This window comes from Ranitomeya variabilis, chromosome 1 (genome assembly GCF_051348905.1).
Source record: "Ranitomeya variabilis isolate aRanVar5 chromosome 1, aRanVar5.hap1, whole genome shotgun sequence".
NCBI lineage: Eukaryota > Metazoa > Chordata > Amphibia > Anura > Dendrobatidae > Ranitomeya > Ranitomeya variabilis.
Window position 1 is genome coordinate 1,004,420,762 of NC_135232.1, and position 23,197 is coordinate 1,004,443,958.

The 23,197-nt window shown below is 42.9% G+C and overlaps 1 protein-coding gene across 2 annotated transcripts in view; it reads left to right on the top strand.

Annotated features, from left to right (window-relative positions):
* GALNT7 (polypeptide N-acetylgalactosaminyltransferase 7) overlaps nt 1-21,205 on the top strand; it is a 205,901-nt gene extending 184,696 nt beyond the window's left edge. For both annotated transcript variants that reach the window (XM_077279506.1, XM_077279505.1), the window contains exons 10-12: nt 15,336-15,434; nt 17,173-17,301; nt 19,519-21,205. In XM_077279506.1, the coding sequence (XP_077135621.1) occupies nt 15,336-15,434; nt 17,173-17,301; nt 19,519-19,656 (366 nt within the window). In that variant the 3' untranslated portion in view covers nt 19,657-21,205. The remainder of the gene's footprint in view (nt 1-15,335; nt 15,435-17,172; nt 17,302-19,518) is intronic.
* The last annotated feature ends 1,992 nt before the right edge of the window (nt 21,206-23,197 follow it).

The following is a 23,197-nucleotide window of genomic DNA, read 5'->3' on the forward strand; positions in this document are numbered from 1 at the left end:
AAGCACTGCGCCCTGTTGGACTTCACAGGAGCACAGGCTAACTGCCCAACAGAGAGCAGTCAGTGGTCATGCATGCACACAATCTCCTCACCGGAGGTGCCGGTATTCTAAGGGCTTATTTCAGCCGGCTCCCTGAATACAGTCTCACATGACCACACTGGCGCAAAGCACATAACTCAGAATGATACTAGCGCATGGCCGTGCGGACATGCACACCTTTTATAGCTGCAGCAACTACAGGACCTTCCAAAAAAGGACCAATGGGAAGCTGTCACAGAACTTGAGCAACTTCAGGACCTTCCTAGAGTACCAATGGGAATAGCTGCAGTACCTGAGCATGTGACCCTTGATCTCCAATGAGAGATCTTACCCTAGGCATGCTCAGAAGGGGAAAAGTAGGACTTCGTCCCAAAGACGTCTGCTCGCCGCTGACCAGTACTGGCTATAATGGCAGAAGCTGGAAAGGCAGCAGTAACCCTTCGCACAGTGTCAGACTGAGCATGACGCTGGGACCAACGCCTCCGCTGAGCAGGCTCCACTGCAGCAGGAGAAGAATGGGAGACCGCAGCGGAGATGGCTCGAGATTCCCCCTGTGCAGAGGCAGGAACTCGACCCCTAACAGCCGTTTAGCTGATTAAATGTAAGCTAAATTCTTATGGTCGGTGACTTCATGAACTGCCGTTTCCAAAAAATGCCTCCATTTCTCAAAGGCAAATTTAACAGCTAGTAACTTTTGTCTGCTGAAAGAAATTCTGATTGTTGGCAATCGGGAGTTTTCTTGAGAAAAATGCACATGGCCGCAAATTGGTCAGAGCTCTGGAGCCCTGAGATAAAATGGCCAATACCCCAACCTCCGAAGCATCCACCTCCACAATGAATGGTTCTTGGAGATCGGGTTGAATTAGAACAAGAGCAGAAAAAAAACATTTTCAATTTTTCAAAAGCCCTAATAGCAGCCAGTAACCAAACCTTGAGATTTGCCCCCTTATGTATGAGGTCAGGAAGAGGTTTAGAAATCTTTGAAACACCCCTATGAATTTCCTGTGATAGTAGGTCAATCCTAGAAAATGTTGCAGTGTTTTTAGGTCAATAGGTTGAACCCAATCTACTATGGCTTGCATTTCTATAGGACCGATCCTAAACCCATCAGCTGATAAAATGTACCCCAGGAATGAAATCTTTCCGGAACAGAAAAAATTCATTTCTCAATTTTAACAAACAATGAATTCTCCCTTAACCTTTATGATACTACACTGATACGTTCCTGGTGAGAATCCAAATCAGTGGAAAAATTTAAATATCAAGGTAAATCACAACAAATCTCAAAAAGCAATCATAAAAAATAACATTTATAAAGTTTTGAAATTCTGCTGGCACAGTGGTTAACTCAAATGGCCTGACAAGATTCAAATAAACCCGCTGACGTTAAAAACGCCGTTTTCCACTCATCACTCTTTTTAATGCGTATCAAACTGTAAGCCCCTCTAAGGTCAAGTTTAAAAAAACACTTATCTCTCATAAGCTGATTATAAATGTCGGGGATAAGAAGAAGTGGGTATGTATTATTAACAATAATTTTGTTAAGTTCTCGGAAATCATGGGAAGGACAGAGGTCACTATCTTTCTTTTTTTACAAAGAAAAATACAGCAGCTACAGGGAAGGAGGAAGGACATATTTGACATTTCCATAAACTTTCGTTCACATGATTCTTCATGACTGTACATTCAGGCCATGACAAATTTATGAAGTCGAGCTTCAGGTAATTTGGCATTAGGAATAAGATTAAAAGCACAATTATAGGGACGGATGCGGAGATGTCTCCACCTCTTTTTCAAAAACACATCTCCGAAGTCTTTCAGATGCCCCACCAAACCCTCCAAATTAGCAGAGCATATTTTTACAAAAATTAGACATTTCTTATGACAATTGAAGCTCCACTTAGCAATCTCCTTCTGACACCAATCAAAACAGGATTGTAAATAAGCAGCCATGGAAGCCCCAGTGCCATCCCAGCAGATGAATTATCCAAGACAAGACAGGGAATGGATTCAGAGTGAAGTGCTCCCACTTGAAGCTTGAATTCCACCATTACCCTTTTGACAAAGTTCTGAAGAGGTGGTGTTTTATCAGTAGCAAAAATGTGAATGTTTTTTTCCAGACTAACTGTCCCTAAGGCCAGGGTCACACTTGCGCATCAATACCCAACACTCGGGACCGGAGTGTGCGGCTTAATGTATTTCTATGCAGCCGCACGCTCCGGTCCCGAGTGCCGGCGGTAGTGCCGGTTATTGATGCGAGAGACTCGCATCACACTCGCAAATGTGACCCCGGCCTAATCCCACAGTCAATGAAAGACAATGCTAGCAATACCTGATTCTTGAAGTACAAAACCGTATTAAGCAGTACTTTAGCTGAGGAGACAAAGGGTACCTGGAAGTCTGGGTGACCCCCTCGACAATCACCCAGACTTAGGCGTTTTCCTGACTGCTTGCTTGAAGGTGAGTTGGACAGTCCTTTTAAAAAAAAAATGTCCTGCAAGATCACAGTGTAGACAGTCCCAACATGTCTACATTTTTTTTTCTTCTACAGCACTAAAACTGGAAACTCCAAGCTCCATTGACCTCACCTTAGGTAAATTGACATGCTTCAAGGGAGTATACAAGGATCATGCTGTCCACCACACCTCTCACAAATTCTGCGGTCCAACCGCACGGCCTAGGTTATTGCCTCCATCAAACAACAAAGGCCAGATCGTCCTTAAATGATTTGGACATACCATACCTCTATGGAATTGACACCTTAGGGCCGCATCATTCCACTGAATTTCAGTGGACCATTGTTGGATTTCAAGAGGAGAAATGATCTAGCTTGAAATGATCTTGAGGAAGACTCTGTAGTTGAAACGCTTTGATCGTCCTCACTGTTGTGCCAGGTGTTTGCTATGCATATTTTTGAAGAACATTATACATTTTTAAGTTGTCCAGTAAAGCTTCACAAAGTTTTAGCCGCCTCAAGCTGGGTCATTTCTCCTCTTGTTCTCATTTGGCGTGGGTGCTCACCCCGATCCGTGCTGGGCGTTGGCAGGTTTGGGGATTTCATCGCAGACCGGTAAGCTGACTATTTTTTTTAATTATTGTTGGATTTTGGTACAATAGTCCTCAGCGGTGCGGCTCCCCTATGTCAGGCTTATGATCATAGCCTCAGCGACCTGAATTTTGTCAGGTTTGTCATAAACTAACCCTAAGGTGTCAACAGAAAATCGATGTGAGGCTTGTGGGCACATTGAAAACTTTCAAGTCTGAGGGCCTCCTTGCAGGAGAGACATAGTTATTCCTACCCGCTGGGGCTCAGCACCTGATGACCGATGTCGCAGGGTAAAAAAATAACCTACAGGTCTCCATGAATGCTTTAAACTGATTCTTCTTCCCTGAAAATTTATTAGGAAGGGCCACTGCAGGTTCGGAAGAGGTGAACTGCACGTTTGAAGGTACAGATGTCTGTCACTTTCATAAAGCTAGACACCTGACCCTGTAACTGGAACCGTGATGAGTCAAGATTCTGGTGATCTTTAGCCAGATCCTGAATCATTTGGGTCAGATTCATCACCTGATAACAAAGTGTGTGAATAGGATCCATACCTGACGAAAAAAAACTTGCATATGGCCAGTTGTAATGTAACACTTAGTCATTTCTCACGGCCAAAAAAAGAGGCGGGAAAGTTAAGGAGGCTGAGGTCAAATGCCTAGAGGATAAGTCAAATACAAATGGATAAGACAAACTGACAGGCACAGTCCAGGATCAGGTAACTAAGGTCCAGCAAGAAAGATCATGTTATCAGAATGCAGAGCTAACACACCACTGAGCAAGGCTTTGGTCTAATGATTGCCAGCCAGCTAAATAGCAAGGTAATCACCCTGAACGGTTGACACCTGGAGGAAACCCCACAAGCCCTGCCAGTTTGGGCAGCTGGGCTGTTGCTCACAATATTCGACAGCCCAGCATGCCCTTGATCCCATACAGCAGCTGAGCTGTCACTCTCAGCGTCCTTAGGACACCATGAGTGGTGGAATTGTGGCAGTACCCCCTCTTCTAGGGGGCCCACCGAACCCCCAGGTTTCCCAGCAAACTTAGAATGGAAGGCTCTGACCAGACGATCAGCCTTCATGAATCCAGCTGGAACCCAGGATCTCTCTTCCCGTCCTTATCTGTTATGACCCCAATGGCAGAGGGTCTCAGAAATAATTACTAAGTCTGCAAACACAAAAAACCAGCTCATAGGGCAGTGGTAACTGAGCTGACCATATATCTAATCCTAGCACCACAAATAGCAGCAGCCGGGGAACGTGCCTACGTTGGTTCTAGACGTCTCGCGCCAGCCGGAGAACTAACTAACCCTAGAAGGGAAAAGAAAGACCTTTCTTGCCTCCAGAGAAAAGACCCCAAAAGTTGGATACAAGCCCCCAACAAATAATAACGGTGAGGTAAGAGGAAAAGACAAACGTAAGAATGAGCTAGGTATTTAGCAAAGAGAGGCCCACTAGCTAATAGCAGAATATAGTAAGATGACTTATATGGTCAGCAAAAACCCTATCAAAATATCCACGCTGGATATTTAAGAACCCCCGAACCGTCTAACGGCCCGGGGGGAGAACACCAGCCCCCTAGAGCTTCCAGCAAGGTCAGGAATCACATTTAGTACAAGCTGGACAAAAATGAGAGCAAGCAAATAACCAAAAAACAAAGAAGCAGGACTTAGCTTAATTTTGCACGAACCCGGACCAGCAGACAGGAGCAAACAGAAAGGATCTGATTACAACGATGCCAGGCACTGGACTAAGGATCCAGGAAGCTTATATAGCAACTCCCCTGGACTAACGACCCAGGTGAGTGCCAAACTGAGGAAAGACAATCCCAGAGTTATATCACTAGTAACCACAAGAGGGAGCCAAAAAAGTCTAATTCACAACAGTACCCCCCCCCCCCTTAAGGGATGCACATCAGAGGCAACCACCCAGGAATTATCCTCCTGACCATAGCCCTTCCACTTGACCAGATACTGAAGCCTCCATCTGGAGAGACGAGAATCCAAGATCTTCTCCACCACATACTCCAACTCGCCCTCAACCAACACCGGAGCAGGAGGCTCAACAGAAGGAACCACAGGTACAACGTACCGCCGCAACAAAGACCTATGGAACACGTTGTGAATGGCAAACGACACCGGAAGATCCAAGCGAAAGGACACAGGATTAAGGATTTCCAATATCTTGTAAGGACCGATGAAGCGAGGCTTAAATTTAGGAGAGGAGACCTTCATCGGAACAAATCGAGAAGACAGCCATACCAAATCCCCAACACGAAGTCGGGGACCCACACCGCGGCGGCGGTTGGCAAAACGCTGAGCCTTCTCCTGTGACAACTTTAAGTTGTCCACCACATGATTCCAGATCTGCTGCAACCTATCCACCACAGAATCTACCCCAGGACAGTCAGAAGGCTCCACATGTCCCGAGGAAAAACGAGGGTGGAAACCAGAGTTGCAGAAAAATGGCGAAACCAAAGTAGCGGAACTAGCCCGATTATTAAGGTCAAACTCAGCCAACGGCAAGAAGGTCACCCAATCATCCTGATCTGCCAAAACAAAACACCTCAAATAAGCCTCCAGAGTCTGATTAGTTCGCTCCGTTTGTCCATTAGTCTGAGGATGAAAGGCAGACGAAAACAACAAATCAATGCCCATCCTAGCACAAAAGGATCGCCAGAACCTGGAAACAAACTGGGATCCTCTGTCAGACACAATATTCTCAGGAATGCCATGTAAACGAACCACATTCTGAAAGAACACAGGAACCAGATCGGAAGAGGAAGGCAGCTTAGGCAAAGGCACCAAATGGACCATTTTAGAAAAGCGATCACACACCACCCAGATGACAGACATGCCCTGAGACACCGGGAGATCTGAAATGAAATCCATGGAAATGTGGGTCCAAGGCCTCTTCGGGACAGGCAAGGGCAAGAGCAACCCGCTGGCACGAGAACAGCAAGGCTTAGCTCGAGCACAAGTCCCACAGGACTGCACAAATGACCGCACATCCCGTGACAAGGAAGGCCACCAAAAGGACCTAGCCACCAGATCTCTGGTGCCAAAAATTCCCGGATGCCCTGCCAACACCGAGGAATGAACCTCGGAAATGACTCTGCTGGTCCACTTATCAGGAACAAACAGTCTGTCAGGTGGACAAGAGTCAGGTCTACCAGCCTGAAATCTCTGCAACACACGTCGCAAATCAGGAGAAATGGCCGACAAGATAACTCCCTCTTTAAGAATATCAACTGGTTCTGCGACTCCAGGAGAGTCAGGCACAAAGCTCCTTGAAAGAGCATCAGCCTTCACATTCTTTGAACCTGGTAAATACGAGACCACAAAGTCAAAACGGGAGAAAAACAATGACCAGCGGGCCTGTCTAGGATTCAGGCGTTTAGCAGACTCGAGATACATCAAATTTTTGTGATCAGTCAAGACCACCACACGATGCTTAGCACCCTCGAGCCAATGACGCCACTCCTCAAATGCCCACTTCATGGCCAGCAACTCCCGATTGCCAACATCATAATTCCGCTCAGCAGGCGAAAACTTCCTAGAGAAGAAAGCACATGGTCTCATTACCGAGCAACCAGGGCCTCTCTGCGACAAAACGGCCCCTGCCCCAATCTCAGAAGCATCCACTTCGACCTGAAAGGGAAGTGAGACATCAGGCTGGCACAAAACAGGCGCCGAAGTAAACCGGCGCTTCAACTCTTGGAACGCCTCCACGGCTGCAGGAGCCCAGTTAGCAACATCAGAACCTTTCTTGGTCATATCCGTCAAAGGTTTAACAACGCTAGAAAAATTAGCGATAAAACGACGGTAGAAGTTAGCAAAACCCAAGAACTTCTGAAGACTCTTAACTGACGTGGGTTGAGTCCAATCATGAATAGCTCGGACCTTGACTGGGTCCATCTCCACAGCAGAAGGGGAAAAAATAAACCCCAAAAAGGGAACCTTCTGTACTCCAAAGAGACACTTTGAGCCCTTAACAAACAAAGCATTCTCACGCAAAACCTGAAACACCATCCTGACCTGCTCCACATGTGAGTCCCAATCTTCAGAGAAAACCAGAATATCATCCAGATAAACAATCATAAATTTATCCAGATACTTCCGGAAAATATCATGCATAAAGGACTGAAACACTGAGGGAGCATTAGAGAGCCCAAAAGGCATCACCAAGTACTCAAAATGACCTTCGGGCGTATTAAATGCTGTCTTCCATTCATCTCCTTGCTTAATGCGCACAAGGTTGTACGCACCACGAAGATCTATCTTGGTGAACCACTTGGCACCTTTAATCCGGGCAAACAAGTCCGACAACAGAGGCAAAGGATACTGAAATTTAACAGTGATTTTATTCAGAAGCCGATAGTCAATACAAGGTCTCAAAGATCCATCCTTCTTGGCCACAAAAAAGAATCCCGCACCAAGAGGGGAAGAGGATGGACGGATATGCCCCTTCTCCAGAGACTCCTTGATATACGAACGCATTGCGGCATGCTCAGGTACAGACAGATTAAATAGTCTTCCCTTAGGAAATTTACTACCTGGAATCAAATTTATGGCGCAGTCACAGTCCCTATGAGGAGGCAGAGCACTGGACCTGGACTCGCTGAATACATCCTGATATTCAGACAAATACTCAGGAACTTCCGAAGGAGTAGAGGAAGCAATAGACACCGGCGGGGAATCAGCATGAATTCCCTGACAGCCCCAACTTGACACAGACATTGCCTTCCAATCCAAGACTGGATTGTGGGTCTGTAACCATGGCAGACCCAAAACGACCAAATCATGCATTTTATGCAGAACAAGAAAACGAATCACCTCCCGATGTTCAGGAGTCATGCACATGGTTACCTGCGTCCAAAACTGCGGTTTATTTTCCGCCAATGGCGTAGCATCAATACCTCTAAGAGGAATAGGATTTACCAACGGTTCAAGAACAAAACCACAGCGCTTGGCAAATGACAGATCCATAAGACTCAGGGCAGCACCTGAATCCACAAACGCCATAACAGGGTAAGAAGACAATGAGCAAATTAAAGTCACAGACAAAATAAATTTAGGTTGCAAATTACCAATGGCGACAGGACTAACAACTCTTGTTAGGCGTTTAGAGCATGCTGATATAACATGTGTAGAATCACCACAGTAAAAACACAACCCATTCTGACGTCTATGATTTTTCCGCTCATTTCTAGTCTGAAATCTATCACATTGCATTAAATCAGGTGTTTGTTCAGACAACACCACCAGAGGATTAGCGGTTTTGCGCTCCCGCAAACGCCGGTCAATTTGAATAGCCAGCGTCATGGAATCATTCAGACTTGTAGGAATGGGGAAACCCACCATCACATTCTTAATGGCTTCAGAAAGGCCATTTCTGAAATTTGCAGCCAGAGCACACTCATTCCACTGAGTAAGCACGGACCATTTCCGAAATTTTTGGCAATACACTTCAGCTTCATCCTGGCCCTGAGAAATAGCCAGCAAGGCTTTTTCTGCCTGAACTTCAAGATTGGGTTCCTCGTAAAGCAATCCGAGCGCCAGAAAAAACGCATCAATATTTGCCAATGCCGGATCTCCTGGCGCTAGCGAGAAAGCCCAATCCTGAGGGTCGCCCCGTAAAAAAGAGATAACAATTTTAACTTGCTGAGCTGAATCTCCAGATGAACGGGGTCTCAGAGATAGAAACAATTTACAATTATTCCTGAAATTCCTAAACTTAAATCGGTCTCCAGAAAACAGTTCAGGAATAGGTATTTTAGGTTCAGACATTGGACTACTGGTAACAAAATCTTGTATGCCCTGCACACGAGCAGCAAGCTGGTGTACACTTGTAATCAAGGTCTGGACATTCATGTCTGCAGCAAGCTCAAGCCACTCAGAGGTAAAGGGGAGGAAGAGAGGAAAAGAAAAAAAAAAAAAAACTCAGAATTTCCTTTCTTATAATCCCACTTCAGCAATGCATTAAACATTCAATGTTGGCCTGGCATACTGTTATGACCCCAATGGCAGAGGGTCTCAGAAATAATTACTAAGTCTGCAAACACAAACAACCAGCTCATAGGGCAGTAGTAACTGAGCTGATCATATATCTAATCCTAGCACCACAAATAGCAGCAGCCGGGGAACGTGCCTACGTTGGTTCTAGACGTCTCACGCCAGCCGGAGAACTAACTAACCCTAGAAGGGAAAAGAAAGACCTTTCTTGCCTCCAGAGAAAAGACCCCAAAAGTTGGATACAAGCCCCCAACAAATAATAACGGTGAGGTAAGAGGAAAAGACAAACGTAAGAATGAGCTAGGTATTTAGCAAAGAGAGGCCCACTAGCTAATAGCAGAATATAGTAAGATGACTTATATGGTCAGCAAAAACCCTATCAAAATATCCACGCTGGAATATTTAAGAACCCCCGAACCGTCTAACGGCCCGGGGGGAGAACACCAGCCCCCTAGAGCTTCCAGCAAGGTCAGGAATCACATTTAGTACAAGCTGGACAAAAATGAGAGCAAGCAAATAACCAAAAAACAAAGAAGCAGGACTTAGCTTAATTTTGCACGAACCCGGACCAGCAGACAGGAGCAAACAGAAAGGATCTGATTACAACGATGCCAGGCACTGGACTGAGGATCCAGGAAGCTTATATAGCAACTCCCCTGGACTAACGACCCAGGTGAGTGCCAAACTGAGGAAAGACAATCCCAGAGTCATATCACTAGTAACCACAAGAGGGAGCCAAAAAAGTCTAATTCACAACACTTATCCCTTCCAATGGATTAGGTACAGGAGGAAATTTTGTACCTCACGAGAATCCACAATTCTCTATACTTCATACTCTAAACTGCGATCAACAGAAACTGGAGGAGGCGGGGATGAGGGAGATAAAATTAAAGGGGCAAACTTCTTTACCAGGAATCTGGAAGACGACACCTGGAGGAAACACCACAGGCCTGGCCAGATTAAACGCCGTGAGTGGTCGACAAGGAATTATTGAAAAATTATCAGTAATCACTGCCTATTCCTCGTCTGGTATTGTGAAATTTCTAATTTATACAGTACTATAGGCTAAAGATCTGTGCTGGATTTTCACTGTCAGGATTATGTGATGTTGTTTAAAGAGGTTTTGCTGCATTTTTCTTTTCTTGCATAAATTCTCCATTTTATCCTTTTGTCCCAGATTTTCCCAGCATCATTAATGTTGAACCTTTCTATTATGATCCACCTTTCTACATAAAAGGAATTGGTCAGTTGGTATTTACCCCTTTTTGTACATCTAATTTTGTGTAGTTATTTTGGCTTAGTCCCAGCTTTCAATTAACTGTGGTTTAAGTACCAATTTATTTCTTCACCTGAGAAACGCATACATATGCAGTTCAGTTTGCTGAAATCCTTTGGAGAGGCTTTTCTAACTCTGACCTCTAGTGGAATATATTATCCACAAGCCTTTTACGACTACTTGGAGGAGATTAGCACATATCCTCTCCGAGAACATATCTGATAACTTATGGTATATTCACCTGTGAAAGATTTATTGGTAAAAATATATATTCTTATGAATGTGGTTATTTCTGCAGAATGTCCATGAATTTATGTGAACCATATTTAGATTAATAGGACACTCATAAATTCTTTAAACAAACCTTACATGTGTACCGTGTAAGAATAGCTTTTTTTTTTTCTTTTTTTTCTTTTTTTTTTTAAGAGCTCAAATTGTAGCGTCGTCATTCCTTGGAGTATTCTCAGTTTTCATTTTCTTCCATTGCATTAAATGCTTGTTTAATTACCCATTAGTAACACCACAGGAGATTCTCCTCTACATGACTGTGCTGAAACACACTTATTAAAAAAGAAATTAATTTATAAAACAAAGCTTTTCAAAGTTGTACGAATAGTTTTTACAATTGAGATTTCTATTAAGTTATTATTAGTTAAATAAATACAGCTCTGCTAAGTGCAAAGTGCATAGGCTGATAGGAGCAGTAGTCCCATCAGCCCGACGCCAGTTACTTTCTACCTCCGATCACAGCTGCAGGCTCACGCTGTCACTGGACAGCTTGGGAACCGCGGCTGTCTGAACGGCGGTAATGATTTTACTGCCGATTAGATGCCGTGCTTGCCTCGACACCCGGTATTCAGTGGGCCGAACCTGAACAGTAACAGACTTCCTGGTGAAGTAGGTGTTCAGTACTTTACTGTTCGGGTTCGCCAATCTCTAGTGAGGATTACTTAGATTTTTATTTTTTTTTTACATTAATAACTGAGTAAAAGTGGGTAATTGTTGGGGACTGTTTTGTTCAATTAAAGCACTTTTTTTCTGTGTATTTCTTACTTTTGATTACGGGGTTATTAATGGGGGTGTCTGATAGATGCCTCTCCATTACTAACCCCTGGGTTTGATGTCAGCAGACATAAAACAGCTGACATCAACCCCAAAACCATTATCCCACTTGCCAACACACCATGGCAAATGGGTAGAGCTTTAGGCTAAGCATCAGAATTGATGCATCTAAAGGATGCACCATTTCTGGGGGGACTGAGGGCTGGTGTTTTTAGTCTGGGAGGTGGCCAATATCCATGACCCCTTTCCAGCCTATTAGTATCAACCCACAGCTGTCTGTTTAGCTTTTGCTGGTTATTAAATATAGGGGGACCCCACATCAATTTTTTTGGGGTCCCCCATTTTAATAACCGTAAAGGCTACGGAGACAGATGTGAGCTGATAATAATACCCTGGGAAGCTTCATGGGTATTGGCCCCTTTCCAGAATAATAACACCAGCCCCCAGCTGTCCACTTTCATTCAGCTGGTTAGTAAAATTAAAGGGGACCACCACGCCATTTTTTTTCTTTTATCTATTAGCGAAATACATTTACAATAAAATACACATGCACTGCGCCATTTATCTTGTAATTATACACCAGGAGGTGTACGGAGGTCATACAGGCACATGGAGGCCACACACACTACTGAGCATCATTTCCTTGTCTTGAGGCATTTCCACTGAAGTTGGATCATCCTGTAACTTCATTTTCCACTATGATTTTGAGCATCATTCCAACTCCAGACCTCCGTGGGATATTACTGTAGTTGTGATTTGCGTGGATCATTTTTAGGTTTTATTGTTCTCAACACATTCCACTATCTAATGAATAAAGATTTACAACTGGAATATTTCATTCAGTGATATCTAGGATGTGGGATTTTAGTGTTCCCTTTATTTTTTTGAGCAAGTGTAATTTGCCATTTTTTGCACACTAAAACTCGGATTTACAAAAAATAAAGTATTTGTTATTGCTTTGCCATATTCTTATTTTTCTGCTGAACAAGTTAACTTTTCTTTTTTTTTTTTTTTTTTTACCATTTTGGACTACATAACTTATTTTACTTTTACGCTTTTTGGGTGGCTGAGTGAACAAAAAACAGAAATTCAAAAATGGTTCAGCATTTTTTTTCACGCCATTCACCGTGTGGTAAAAGGGATCAGATAACTTTTATTCTTTGGGTCTTTGTGATCGCAGTAATAATATATTTATATAGGTTTTTTTTTTTACATTTTGCTACCTTTGCACACAAAACTATTTTTTACAAACTTTTTGTTTTCTCCATCGTCATATTCTGATAGCTGTAACTTTTTTTTTTTTCGACAGCGCTATAAAAGAGCTTGTTTTTTGTGGCACCAGATTACATTTCTATTGATACAATTTTTTTTATGTGATTTTTTTTTTCAATCACTTTTTTATTCCATGTTTTGTGTGTCAGTATAATGAAAAATTTATATTTTTAGGATATTTTTTTTTTTTTTTTTTAACGGTGTTCACGAAACTGGTTAAACAATATGACCATTTTATAGGTTGGTTAGTTACGGACCCGGGGATACCAAATATATGTTCTTTTTTTATTTACTTTTTATTTTTACTGAAAAATTGAGTTTTTACATGCAGATGTTTTTTCACTTTTTTTCTTACTTTCCCTTTCAGTTTTTCACATTTTTACAAACTTTTATTCACTATTTTTTGTAACTTTTTCTTTTTTTTAACTTAGTCCCAGTATGGAACATCAACTTTCCCTGCTTAGATCACTAATCGAACACTCTCTAATGCTTTTGCATTGCAGGGTATTAGAGCTGTCAATCAGACACAGGCAGGATGCGTGTCAGAGAGCAGAACCTTACAAGCCACTGTACCTGGGTGACCCCACCGCTATTATTTTGCTTGAAGTCACCATGGAGGTCATCATCGTGATGCGATCACAATCATAATGTGCTGATCAGTACATGTACAGCGGATTGCAGGAACACACTTCCTGCTGTGCAGTACATATACAGTGTTTGTTGTGAAGCGGTTAACGGCCAGGGAATTGTGTAAAAAAACAAAAAAAAAAAATACATTTACACACATGAAACCAACATTGTTGTTATTATTATTATTATTATTATTATTATTATTATGGTGCTTGAACCTCCTAGGTTCAAGCAACATATTGTAATCCGATTTCTTATATTTTATTATTATTCTTCTCCGCGTTTTCCGCAATTAATGCGGCCCGAACCGCTCGGCGCAGAGACCCCGTTCAGATGGCGTTTCGAAGCCCTCGGTGGGGACAGGTGTGCTATGACTTTTATAGTCGATCCGATATGTAGATTTTATTTAAATCGCATTTTTTAAAAAAAAATTTCCCATAGGAAATAATGGCGAACTTTCCATTACCCCCAACTTGACCTTCCAAAGATGGCAGCTATGCAAATGTACGGTGTCCATTTTAGGACATGATCATTTATCAAAGTCAAACATCAGAATAAAGTGACTATGACACCCTCTCGTCCCGTGTGCAAAAGTAAGTGCCCCCCCGGCCCCGTGTGTGAAAAGTAAGTGCCCCCCGGCCCCGTGTGCAAAAGTAAGTGCCCCCCCGGCCCCGTGTGCAAAAGTAAGTGCCCCCCCCCCCCGGCCCCGTGTGCAAAAGTAAGTGCGCCCCCGGCCCCGTGTGCAAAAGTAAGTGCGCCCCCGGCCCCGTGTGCAAAAGTAAGTGCGCCCCCGGCCCCGTGTGCAAAAGTAAGTGCGCCCCCGGCCCCGTGTGCAAAAGTAAGTGCGCCCCCGGCCCCGTGTGCAAAAGTAAGTGCGCCCCCGGCCCCGTGTGCAAAAGTAAGTGCGCCCCCGGCCCCGTGTGCAAAAGTAAGTGCGCCCCCGGCCCCGTGTGCAAAAGTAAGTGCGCCCCCGGCCCCGTGTGCAAAAGTAAGTGCGCCCCCGGCCCCGTGTGCAAAAGTAAGTGCGCCCCCGGCCCCGTGTGCAAAAGTAAGTGCGCCCCCGGCCCCGTGTGCAAAAGTAAGTGCGCCCCCGGCCCCGTGTGCAAAAGTAAGTGCGCCCCCGGCCCCGTGTGCAAAAGTAAGTGCGCCCCCGGCCCCGTGTGCAAAAGTAAGTGCGCCCCCGGCCCCGTGTGCAAAAGTAAGTGCGCCCCCGGCCCCGTGTGCAAAAGTAAGTGCGCCCCGGTCCCGGGTGTGGAAAAGTAAGTGCGCCCCGGTCCCGGGTGTGGAAAAGTAAGTGCGCCCCGGTCCCGGGTGTGGAAAAGTAAGTGCTCCCCTGGTCCCGGGTGTGGAAAAGTAAGTGGCCCCCCTGGTCCCGTGTGTGAAAAGTGCTGCTGTAAAGCTGGCAGCGCTGTTCAAGCACCATGTATTTCCTGCAGGAAATGCCCATCTAGTTATTATTATTATACCTAAAATATGTAGCCTACATTTTTCCTTAGTAGACCTATGTAAGTTATTCCCTTCCCACAATATACAGCATCATGAAACAGGTTTACAAATACCAAGTGGCTATAGGAGGATTGTTGGAGGGTATTGGAGCATCCAATGTTTAACAACCCCATATATTCCCATATGCACATGGTCTTCTTAATATTGGAGCATTCCTCTGGTATCATCAGGTTCTGTCTGCCTTTCTCTAGCTGTATGGCCACATTGTCTGCAATCTTCATATTAATGTCCATTTCATATAAATTGCCTGCAATAGGAAGCAGATGCTACAGCAGCAAGTATTTCTTTCCCTGTAGGTCCTAGAGCCATGCTTGCATGATGCTTATCGTGGAGGGCTAGCGGTAATAGACTGTACAATGGAACACACCAAAACACCATGACATCCAGAATATCTTGTGCTGTACTAGTGCTACTAGGTCACTTTTTCTAATGTTGAATCATGTACAGTATAAATGTTTGTATCATGTAAATCTTTATATATTTCCTTATAGATAAGAGGTCTAGATTCCAGCTATTGCATTGACAGCATGGGTCATACAAATGGAGGTGTGGTGGAACTTGGCCCCTGCCATAGAATGGGTGGCAACCAGGTGAGTTAAATGTGTGAAGTTAAGATATGTTATGCATAATTTGCCTTTAAAGGGAAGCTGTCAAGTGACACATGATGCCCAAACAGTGGGCAGCATACTTCAGCCACTGGCTGTAAGATCACAGCCAGTCATGTTTGAGTCTGAAAGGCTGCGGCGTTTCCAAAAAAGAAAGCATACGTTTAATACACCAAGCAGCAAGCTGCACTGTGCACCAGTTGTACAGGCGGGCCCCCGGTGGCTCCTCCTCACCCACCTACAGTGACTTACGGGCATTTGCCTACCTGCGGAACCCACCTGTACGACTAGTGCACAGTGCAGCTTGGTCCTTGGTGTCTATTTAAAAAGTATGTTTTTTGTCTGAGACACTTGAGCCTTTCAGAGTCAAACATGACTGGCTGTGATCTTACAGCCAGTTGCTGAAATATGCTGCCCACGGTTTGGGCAGCATGTGTCACCTGACAGCTTCCCTTTAAAACTGATATAAAACTGATATATTCAAGATGTTTCTGGAGTTGTTCCATGAGCAATGTTCATTTTAATCAATAGATCTAATAATAATGTTTCACAATTGGATGAGTTAAAAAAAAAAATAATGTTCCTGTGCTGAGAAAATCTTATAAATGTGCCCCTGCTGTGTACTGTGTAATGGCTGTTTCTGACCATGCAGGAACATGGTCTGATCCTACCACAGCTCCTGGTCAGGGGAGGAAGCAAAAGAGTATACAGACATTACAGCAGGGAATCGCAAATATTGCTTAAAAACAGACAGGGAAATGTTTTACCCAACAGAGAGAATTGTTTGTGATCCTGTGCAGTTCTGTCTGTATCCTCTCTTTTGCTTTCTCCTGTACCCAGTAGATGTGGTATGATCAGACCATGTCCCTGCACAGTCAGACACAGCCATTACACAGGACACAGCAGGGACACATTTATAACATTTACATTTAAAAATATAGGAATATTTTATTTAAACACATCCAATTGTGAAAATTATTTATATTACAAGATCTAGTGATTAAAATGTACTTTGTTCATGGGACAACCCCTTTACAAAACATGAAAAAACATTGGGAACAATTGATCAAGATGGGTATAAAAGCTTTGATGAATTGGCCTCATAGTCTATAGTTTTAATGGTTGGCATGAGATAGTATTGAATTAGTCCAATGACTAATTGTATAAATTAATGAAAGTCAAGAAAGATTGAGTGGTCACATCTGTATATTCCAGACTTGTATCATGCGTAATAAGCTTATATATTGTGCCATATTTTCTGTACTGCCAAGTTGCCTATCTTAAAAATGTAGTTATCAGTGTGACATAATGTGTAATTCCTGCAGAAATCTCATAACCTGATAGAATTTGATGTGCATGTACCTTGCTTTAATAAGCGACATCCACCTCACAGTACGGAGCGCAGAGCTGAATCACACGGCCTGCGGTGTAACTTTCCAAATCGCAATATGCCAGATCTTTACTGAAGTCAGTTACATGGGGAAAGTATTACTGTTTCTGCTATAGCGCAAATCAAGACAAGAACAAAAACTTAAGTATATTGCAAAAGGCTTCCTTCTTCATTGCTTTAGACAGAGGAGATACACGTGACCTGTCTCATCATGGATTAGTTGTATAGAGGCATACTAGGAAAGCAGCATACTGTATTTAGTAGATAGGTGTAACACTATATTTTTTTTTTACTGAGCACCAGACACTGAAAGATGTTGTTTTGCTCAATCAGCTTTTCCGTATCAATGAAGCTAATCAGTTGATGCAGTATGATCAGTGTCTAACTAAAGGGCAGGACGGCACAGCAGTGATGATCACACACTGTAATCTGAATGAATACAAGGAATGGCAATATTTTAAGGTAAGTGAATAACTAAATCAAAATAGTTTATTACAGTCCATTGATATTCGTCATCAGTTTTTGCCCCACGTTAAGTAATCCCTGATTGTAGAGTTTAACTCAACAATATGATTAATTTCCTGTTGGGCACTGCCAGGTATGAGCTGGGCCAGATTTAAAAACTTTATTTCTTAGGCTACTTTCACACTTCCGTCTTTTTAGATCCGTGACAATGCTTCGTTTTGGGAAAAAAACGCATCCTGTAAATGTGCCCGCAGGATGCGTTTTTTTCCCATAGACTTCTATTGCCGACGGATTGCGACGTATGGCCACACGTCGCGTCCGTTGTGCACTGGATGCGTCGGTAGTTGGCGGACCGTCGCAGCGAAAAAATGTTCAAGGGAACGTTTTTTCGTACGTCGTGTCCTACATTTTAAGCTGTATAAGCTGTACATGCCTGGCCGTAACTGCACCCCCTCCTCCCTGGGAGTTTACTATGGGCAGCAGACGCCTTGAAACACTGCGTCCGCTGCCCATGTTGTGCAGAAAATCTCCACTGTCCGTCGGTACGCTGCGCCGACGCTTTGTGACGGCCCCATACCGACGGAAGTGTGAAAGAAGTCTTATTGAGGCCAACAATGCAACAAGGCAGATACATCAATACTAGTTCTTAGTGCAGACTTGGACTAGGCAGCCTTAAGACCGTCTAGAGTACAACCATATTTATAACCCTGGTTCATGCTGTTTGAGAAATCAGGTTTATCTTTAGACTGTCTAGTCTAAGTGTATTGCAGGATACTCCGGTCACATGGGAGCGCACAGGACACAGATGAAAGGATTAGAATTTTATTTGTTTACAACGCGTTTCGACGGAACAGCTCTGTCTTCATCAGGTGGCAGTATCTTTTAATCCTTTCATCTGTGTCCTGTGCGCTCCCATGTGACCGGAGTATCCTGCAACTCACTGTTTATTCCTCTCCTGAGGCACCCGGCAGGAGCCGCATAGGACGTTTCTCAATCAACATCCCCCCTGGCCGCCAGCTTGGCGCTCCGTTAGCCTGTCTTCTCTGTGTCTATCTAGTCTCAGTGTATGTCACCTTTTAAAGGTGTTATCCTGGACTTTTATTATTTTCTGTGTGGGGCAAAGAACTAACAGACAGGTAGGTACTAACTACCTACCTGCTCTGCACAAGGACAATCTCCCAGCAATTTCCCTGCTTCAGTTCACCTCTGTCAACAGACTAGCTCCTCCTCTTGTAGTCTGCTTTGTCAACAGGGCGACGCTCCAGATGTCATGCTGATTGGTAGCTGGCAATCGGCATGACATCGGCAGAGACTCCTCTTCAATAGAGCAGACCAGAAGAGAAGACTCTGTCAACATGACGTCTTGGAAATCACCAGTAGGAGCAGTCTGTGACTGGTCTGAGCCGGCAAAGGTCATCGCCAACCAGAACAGATAGATGGTTAGAAACTACCTGGCTGTTAGTTCTTCGCCCCATATGAGAAAATAATAAGTCACAGAAAACCCCTATAATTGCCTTAATTTCTGCCAGAAATTTGTACCAATTTGGCTCATGACATTACATGTTAGGTAACCCTTTCAGTCTAAGCCACACTCCCTTATTGCACAAGGCTCAGAAAAGGTCTAGCACCTTTAATAAATATGGTGCCAGACTTCTGGCCCATTAAGCTTGATACATTTTCTCAATGTGTTCTGCTTCATTTGTGTCTTCATCACTGACTTTTTAGCAAGTACAATTAATAATAAACAGTAATGGCTAAATTGTAGAGGGCAGTCTACCAGGAGATCTTAGATTAGGGATCAAACAATCTTCAACAGTCTACCTGCTGTTCTCTTGTTGGTCTCCGCTATGAAAAGTCTTGACCAAACTGTTGTGGGTCTCACACATTTACTGACATCTGATTTACAGCATAAAATAGAGCAGAAGGGTGGAGCAGCGTGATCTTTTATGAACAAGGCATAGTTGTGAAATGAGTGTAAAAAGTAGCTAAATGTGGCCGGAATTATTATGTTGGCACAACAGCATCAAAAATGATTGCAGCAATCCATGCACGCATGTGCCAGTGCCTTGTGTCCAATTTCTTTTTTAGATGTCCAAAAATGTAGATCTCATACTTTAAAAAAAAAAATAAAATTCCCACTAGGACAAGAGAAATGTCATCAAATATATTTTGACAAACTTGGAAGTTCTAAAAATAAATCTTTGTGTCCCCTAGAACATAAACAGATTCACCCATATCCCATCTGGAAAATGCTTGGATCGCTCTGAGGTTCTTCACAAAGTGTTCTTGTCAGACTGTGACTCCAGCAAATCATCACAGAAGTGGGAGATGAATAACATCCTTAGTGTATAGAGTGGAAGACCAATGCACAATGAACTTGGCAGAAGATATCTTGGAACCTGCTGCAGTTATGGACTGGGTGCAGCAAAGAACCTTCAACACATAATGAAGGAGAACGAAGATCTGCAGGATCAGGACGGGGTGATCCTGCAGTTAATGTTTACAAGACTGCTTTTACCTTAAACTTTTTACATGTTTACATCATCTTGATTCAAGATAATGTCTGTAAAAGTGCTTCTAGCTCTGTTTGTAGGAACACAGCTATAAAGACAATAATTTTTTGGGATTATACTCAGGGGCTGGAAGGTAGTTTTTAAAACAAACTTGAAAATCATTTATGTGTCTCCATGATTAACTATATTTCCATTTTATTTTAATTTTCTTTTCCAAAGCACTGCCACAATTTGTTTCAGCAATGGTGGCCTTTGTCTGTGCTGCTGTTTTGAATGGGAAAATCTGAAAAATCTTAGTGCCTCTTTTATTTTTTTCGGATAGTAGATCTATATGATAACCATGTGTTCCTGGTGGAAGCCAATAGGTGACTGATGAATGTTTAGAATATAAGGATGCATAGACAGTTTAAGGGAGACTTCTATTGACTTGGTGCCCTAGAAACATAACAAGGCCATAATTCTTCATGCAACGCACATACATGCATTCATACTGTTCTTTTAGTTGGGATAAGTCATGGCAGACCTGGAAATCATCATTGACATCCTCTAAACCTGCACCTTTTTAACTTTGTAAATTGTCTAGTCCTTTCTAAATCTACTACCCACACTCCAAGTGTCTTTACACTCCATGTAGTACCAGATATGGCACAATGTTCCGATAGTGGCAGAATATCATATTCCCATTGTGGTGTTTAATGACACTGGAAAAGTTGAGGCTATGGACTTCAGCTAATCTCAGGTTAAACTGTCTCCTACGTAAGTGACTAACACATGATTAATCATTGTAATGGTCTGTACAGAAACTACTTTATCATGATATGTTGTGAGCTCGTGTCCTCCATCTGAAATGACACATCCCGGTGGCATGTGAAACATACAAATAATCATGCAGTTACAGACCGTAGATGGCTTTCCCCCCTTTCAGTTGGTGACTGGTTCTCTTATTCAGGTCACATCCTTTCTGAAGTTTCCGTGGGATGGAAACGCGTTGGAAGCTGCTCAATGCATTTTGAAGACACAGGTATATTGTACCTAAGTAAAGGAGGCCGCTGATAACTGACGGAGGGACTAAAGCTGTGACCTATAAATACAGGAGCAGATGCTACTATTAGTTTATGACAAATTCATGAAGGTTGTGCTAGAAAGAGAAGTAAGCTGTAACTTTTGGATTCCAAGAGGCTACTACTACAATGATATACAGCCGTTGTTTCAATGTGGGAGATATTTCAGTAAAGCGTCTTCTTACCTGTGAATTTTCTTTTATGCTATGATGAATCTCACAACACGTATTCTTGCAATTTTTTTATTTTCTTTTATTCCATGCCAATATTTTTTTTTGTATTACAACTGATGTGTTGAAGGTGATTGTTCATTAATATTGTACTATGCTGCTTTATCTGAGTTATCATTCCTGCTTCACCTTGTGTAATATGCACTCTTTATACAATGCGCCTGTTACCAGCTGCGTTGTCTCCACACAACTGATGATTGACAAGTAATTTACACTGTCGGTACATAAAAGGTATTTCTTGAGTATCATATAACGGTTTCATGGCACAAATAACAGGATAGTTATATCAGTTATGAGCTAATGATATAAAATGATTGTGGCTCCAGTCGGTCTAAGGGCTTTTGCAGACCTGTGAGGATCTCTGTCTGATCGCTGACTACAATGCATGGACTGGCCACAGGTCTCCCAACTAGAACTGATATATTTCTATAAAGCTGTCACTCTCTAGTCAGGAGACCCGGGGCCAGTCTGTGCATTGCGCTCCGAGAACCATGCACGTCTGCATGAGCCCTTACTAGATAATTCAGAACATTTGCACAAATGTTAAAATGCAGAAACCTCTTGCAGCTGACCCAGTATCGGAGCGCACCTTCTTCTGTCATGCATGACCACTGGTGGCCTTTGTGCTCTCCCTATAACAGAATGCTTATGGATGTCCTCAGTATGGCCATTACAGCTCAATCCTCACCTCACCCTGTGTTCCAACGTTATTACACGACTGGCAGAATAAACGGTACGACCCAAAATTGTTCATTTGTAAGTATATAATTTTTAATCCTGTTAATTAGTAGAAAGTCACAAGTTACCTCTATGTAGGTACTTATCCATGGAAAGATATTGTGCTTGTAATTTATTTATTTATTGATGGACACTTTAGAACACACCATAATCTGTTTCACGTTTGTTATGATAAAATGTACAGGTTCTACAAAGTGATCTCTGAAAACGCCAACAATTGCAAAATTGCTTACTATGTCTCTATAACCACATAGTCTTAAAGAAGCACTTCCAAGAATATTTGTTTTCCATTAAATGAGTGTGTGCATGTATTGTAGTGTGAATGTATCAATATACTCGCCTGCTGTCACTCTCGGGAGCCAGCGAAGTATCCCTTCTCTTCTCTATGACGTTACCACAAGTCTCTCGCAAGCCCATTCACACTACATTACATGCAAATGTACACCCATTCAATGAAGAAAATAATATTCCTGGTGAAATGAGAAGGGATATCTCCAGTCAGAACAGACGTCTTTGAGTAGGTATGTAATATAGAACTGATTTGGCTCCTGTTTTCTCGGTGTTGAGCAGATGCATCAGGAAAGGCTTCGACATACTGTAGTGTTCAAAATAATAGCAGTCCAATATGACTAACCAGATTAATCACTGTTTTTGGTATAAATTATTTTACCACATGTCAAACAATTTACCAGTTGGTGCAGTAGATTCCAAGAAAACCAACACTCCACATTCATGATCTGCAGGTTTTTGAGTCTGTGTATTAGAATAATTGAAAGTTTTGATAGGGTGTGTTCAAAATAATCGCAGTGTGGAGTTCAATTAGTGAGGTCAATCATTCTGTGAAGAAAGAAGGATGGATCAGGTGGCCCTTATTTAAGGATGAAGCCAGGACATTTTGTACATGCATTTTTCCAGAGAAATATTGGTTGTTTAAGACATTGTTCAGAAGAACAGCATACTTTGATTAAAAAGTAGATTGGAGAGGGTAAAACTTATGAAGAAGTGCAGACAATAATACGCTGCTCAGCTAAAATTAACTCCAGTGCTTTAAAATGGAAAGCCAAACCAGAGAAATGTGGAAGAAAATGGAAGACTACCATTCCAATTGATGGAAAAATAGCCAGAATGGTAAAGGCTCGGCCAATGATCACCTCCAGGATGATCAAAGACGGTCTCAAGTTACCCGTGAGTACTGTGACAGTTAGAAGACGCCTGTGTGAAGCTAATCTCTTAGCAAGAAGTCGCTGACATGTACTGAAGTGGATACAATTTGCCAAAGAGCACATCAACTGGCCAAAAGAGAAATGGAGAAACATTTTGTGGACTGATGAACGTAAAATTGTTCTTTTTT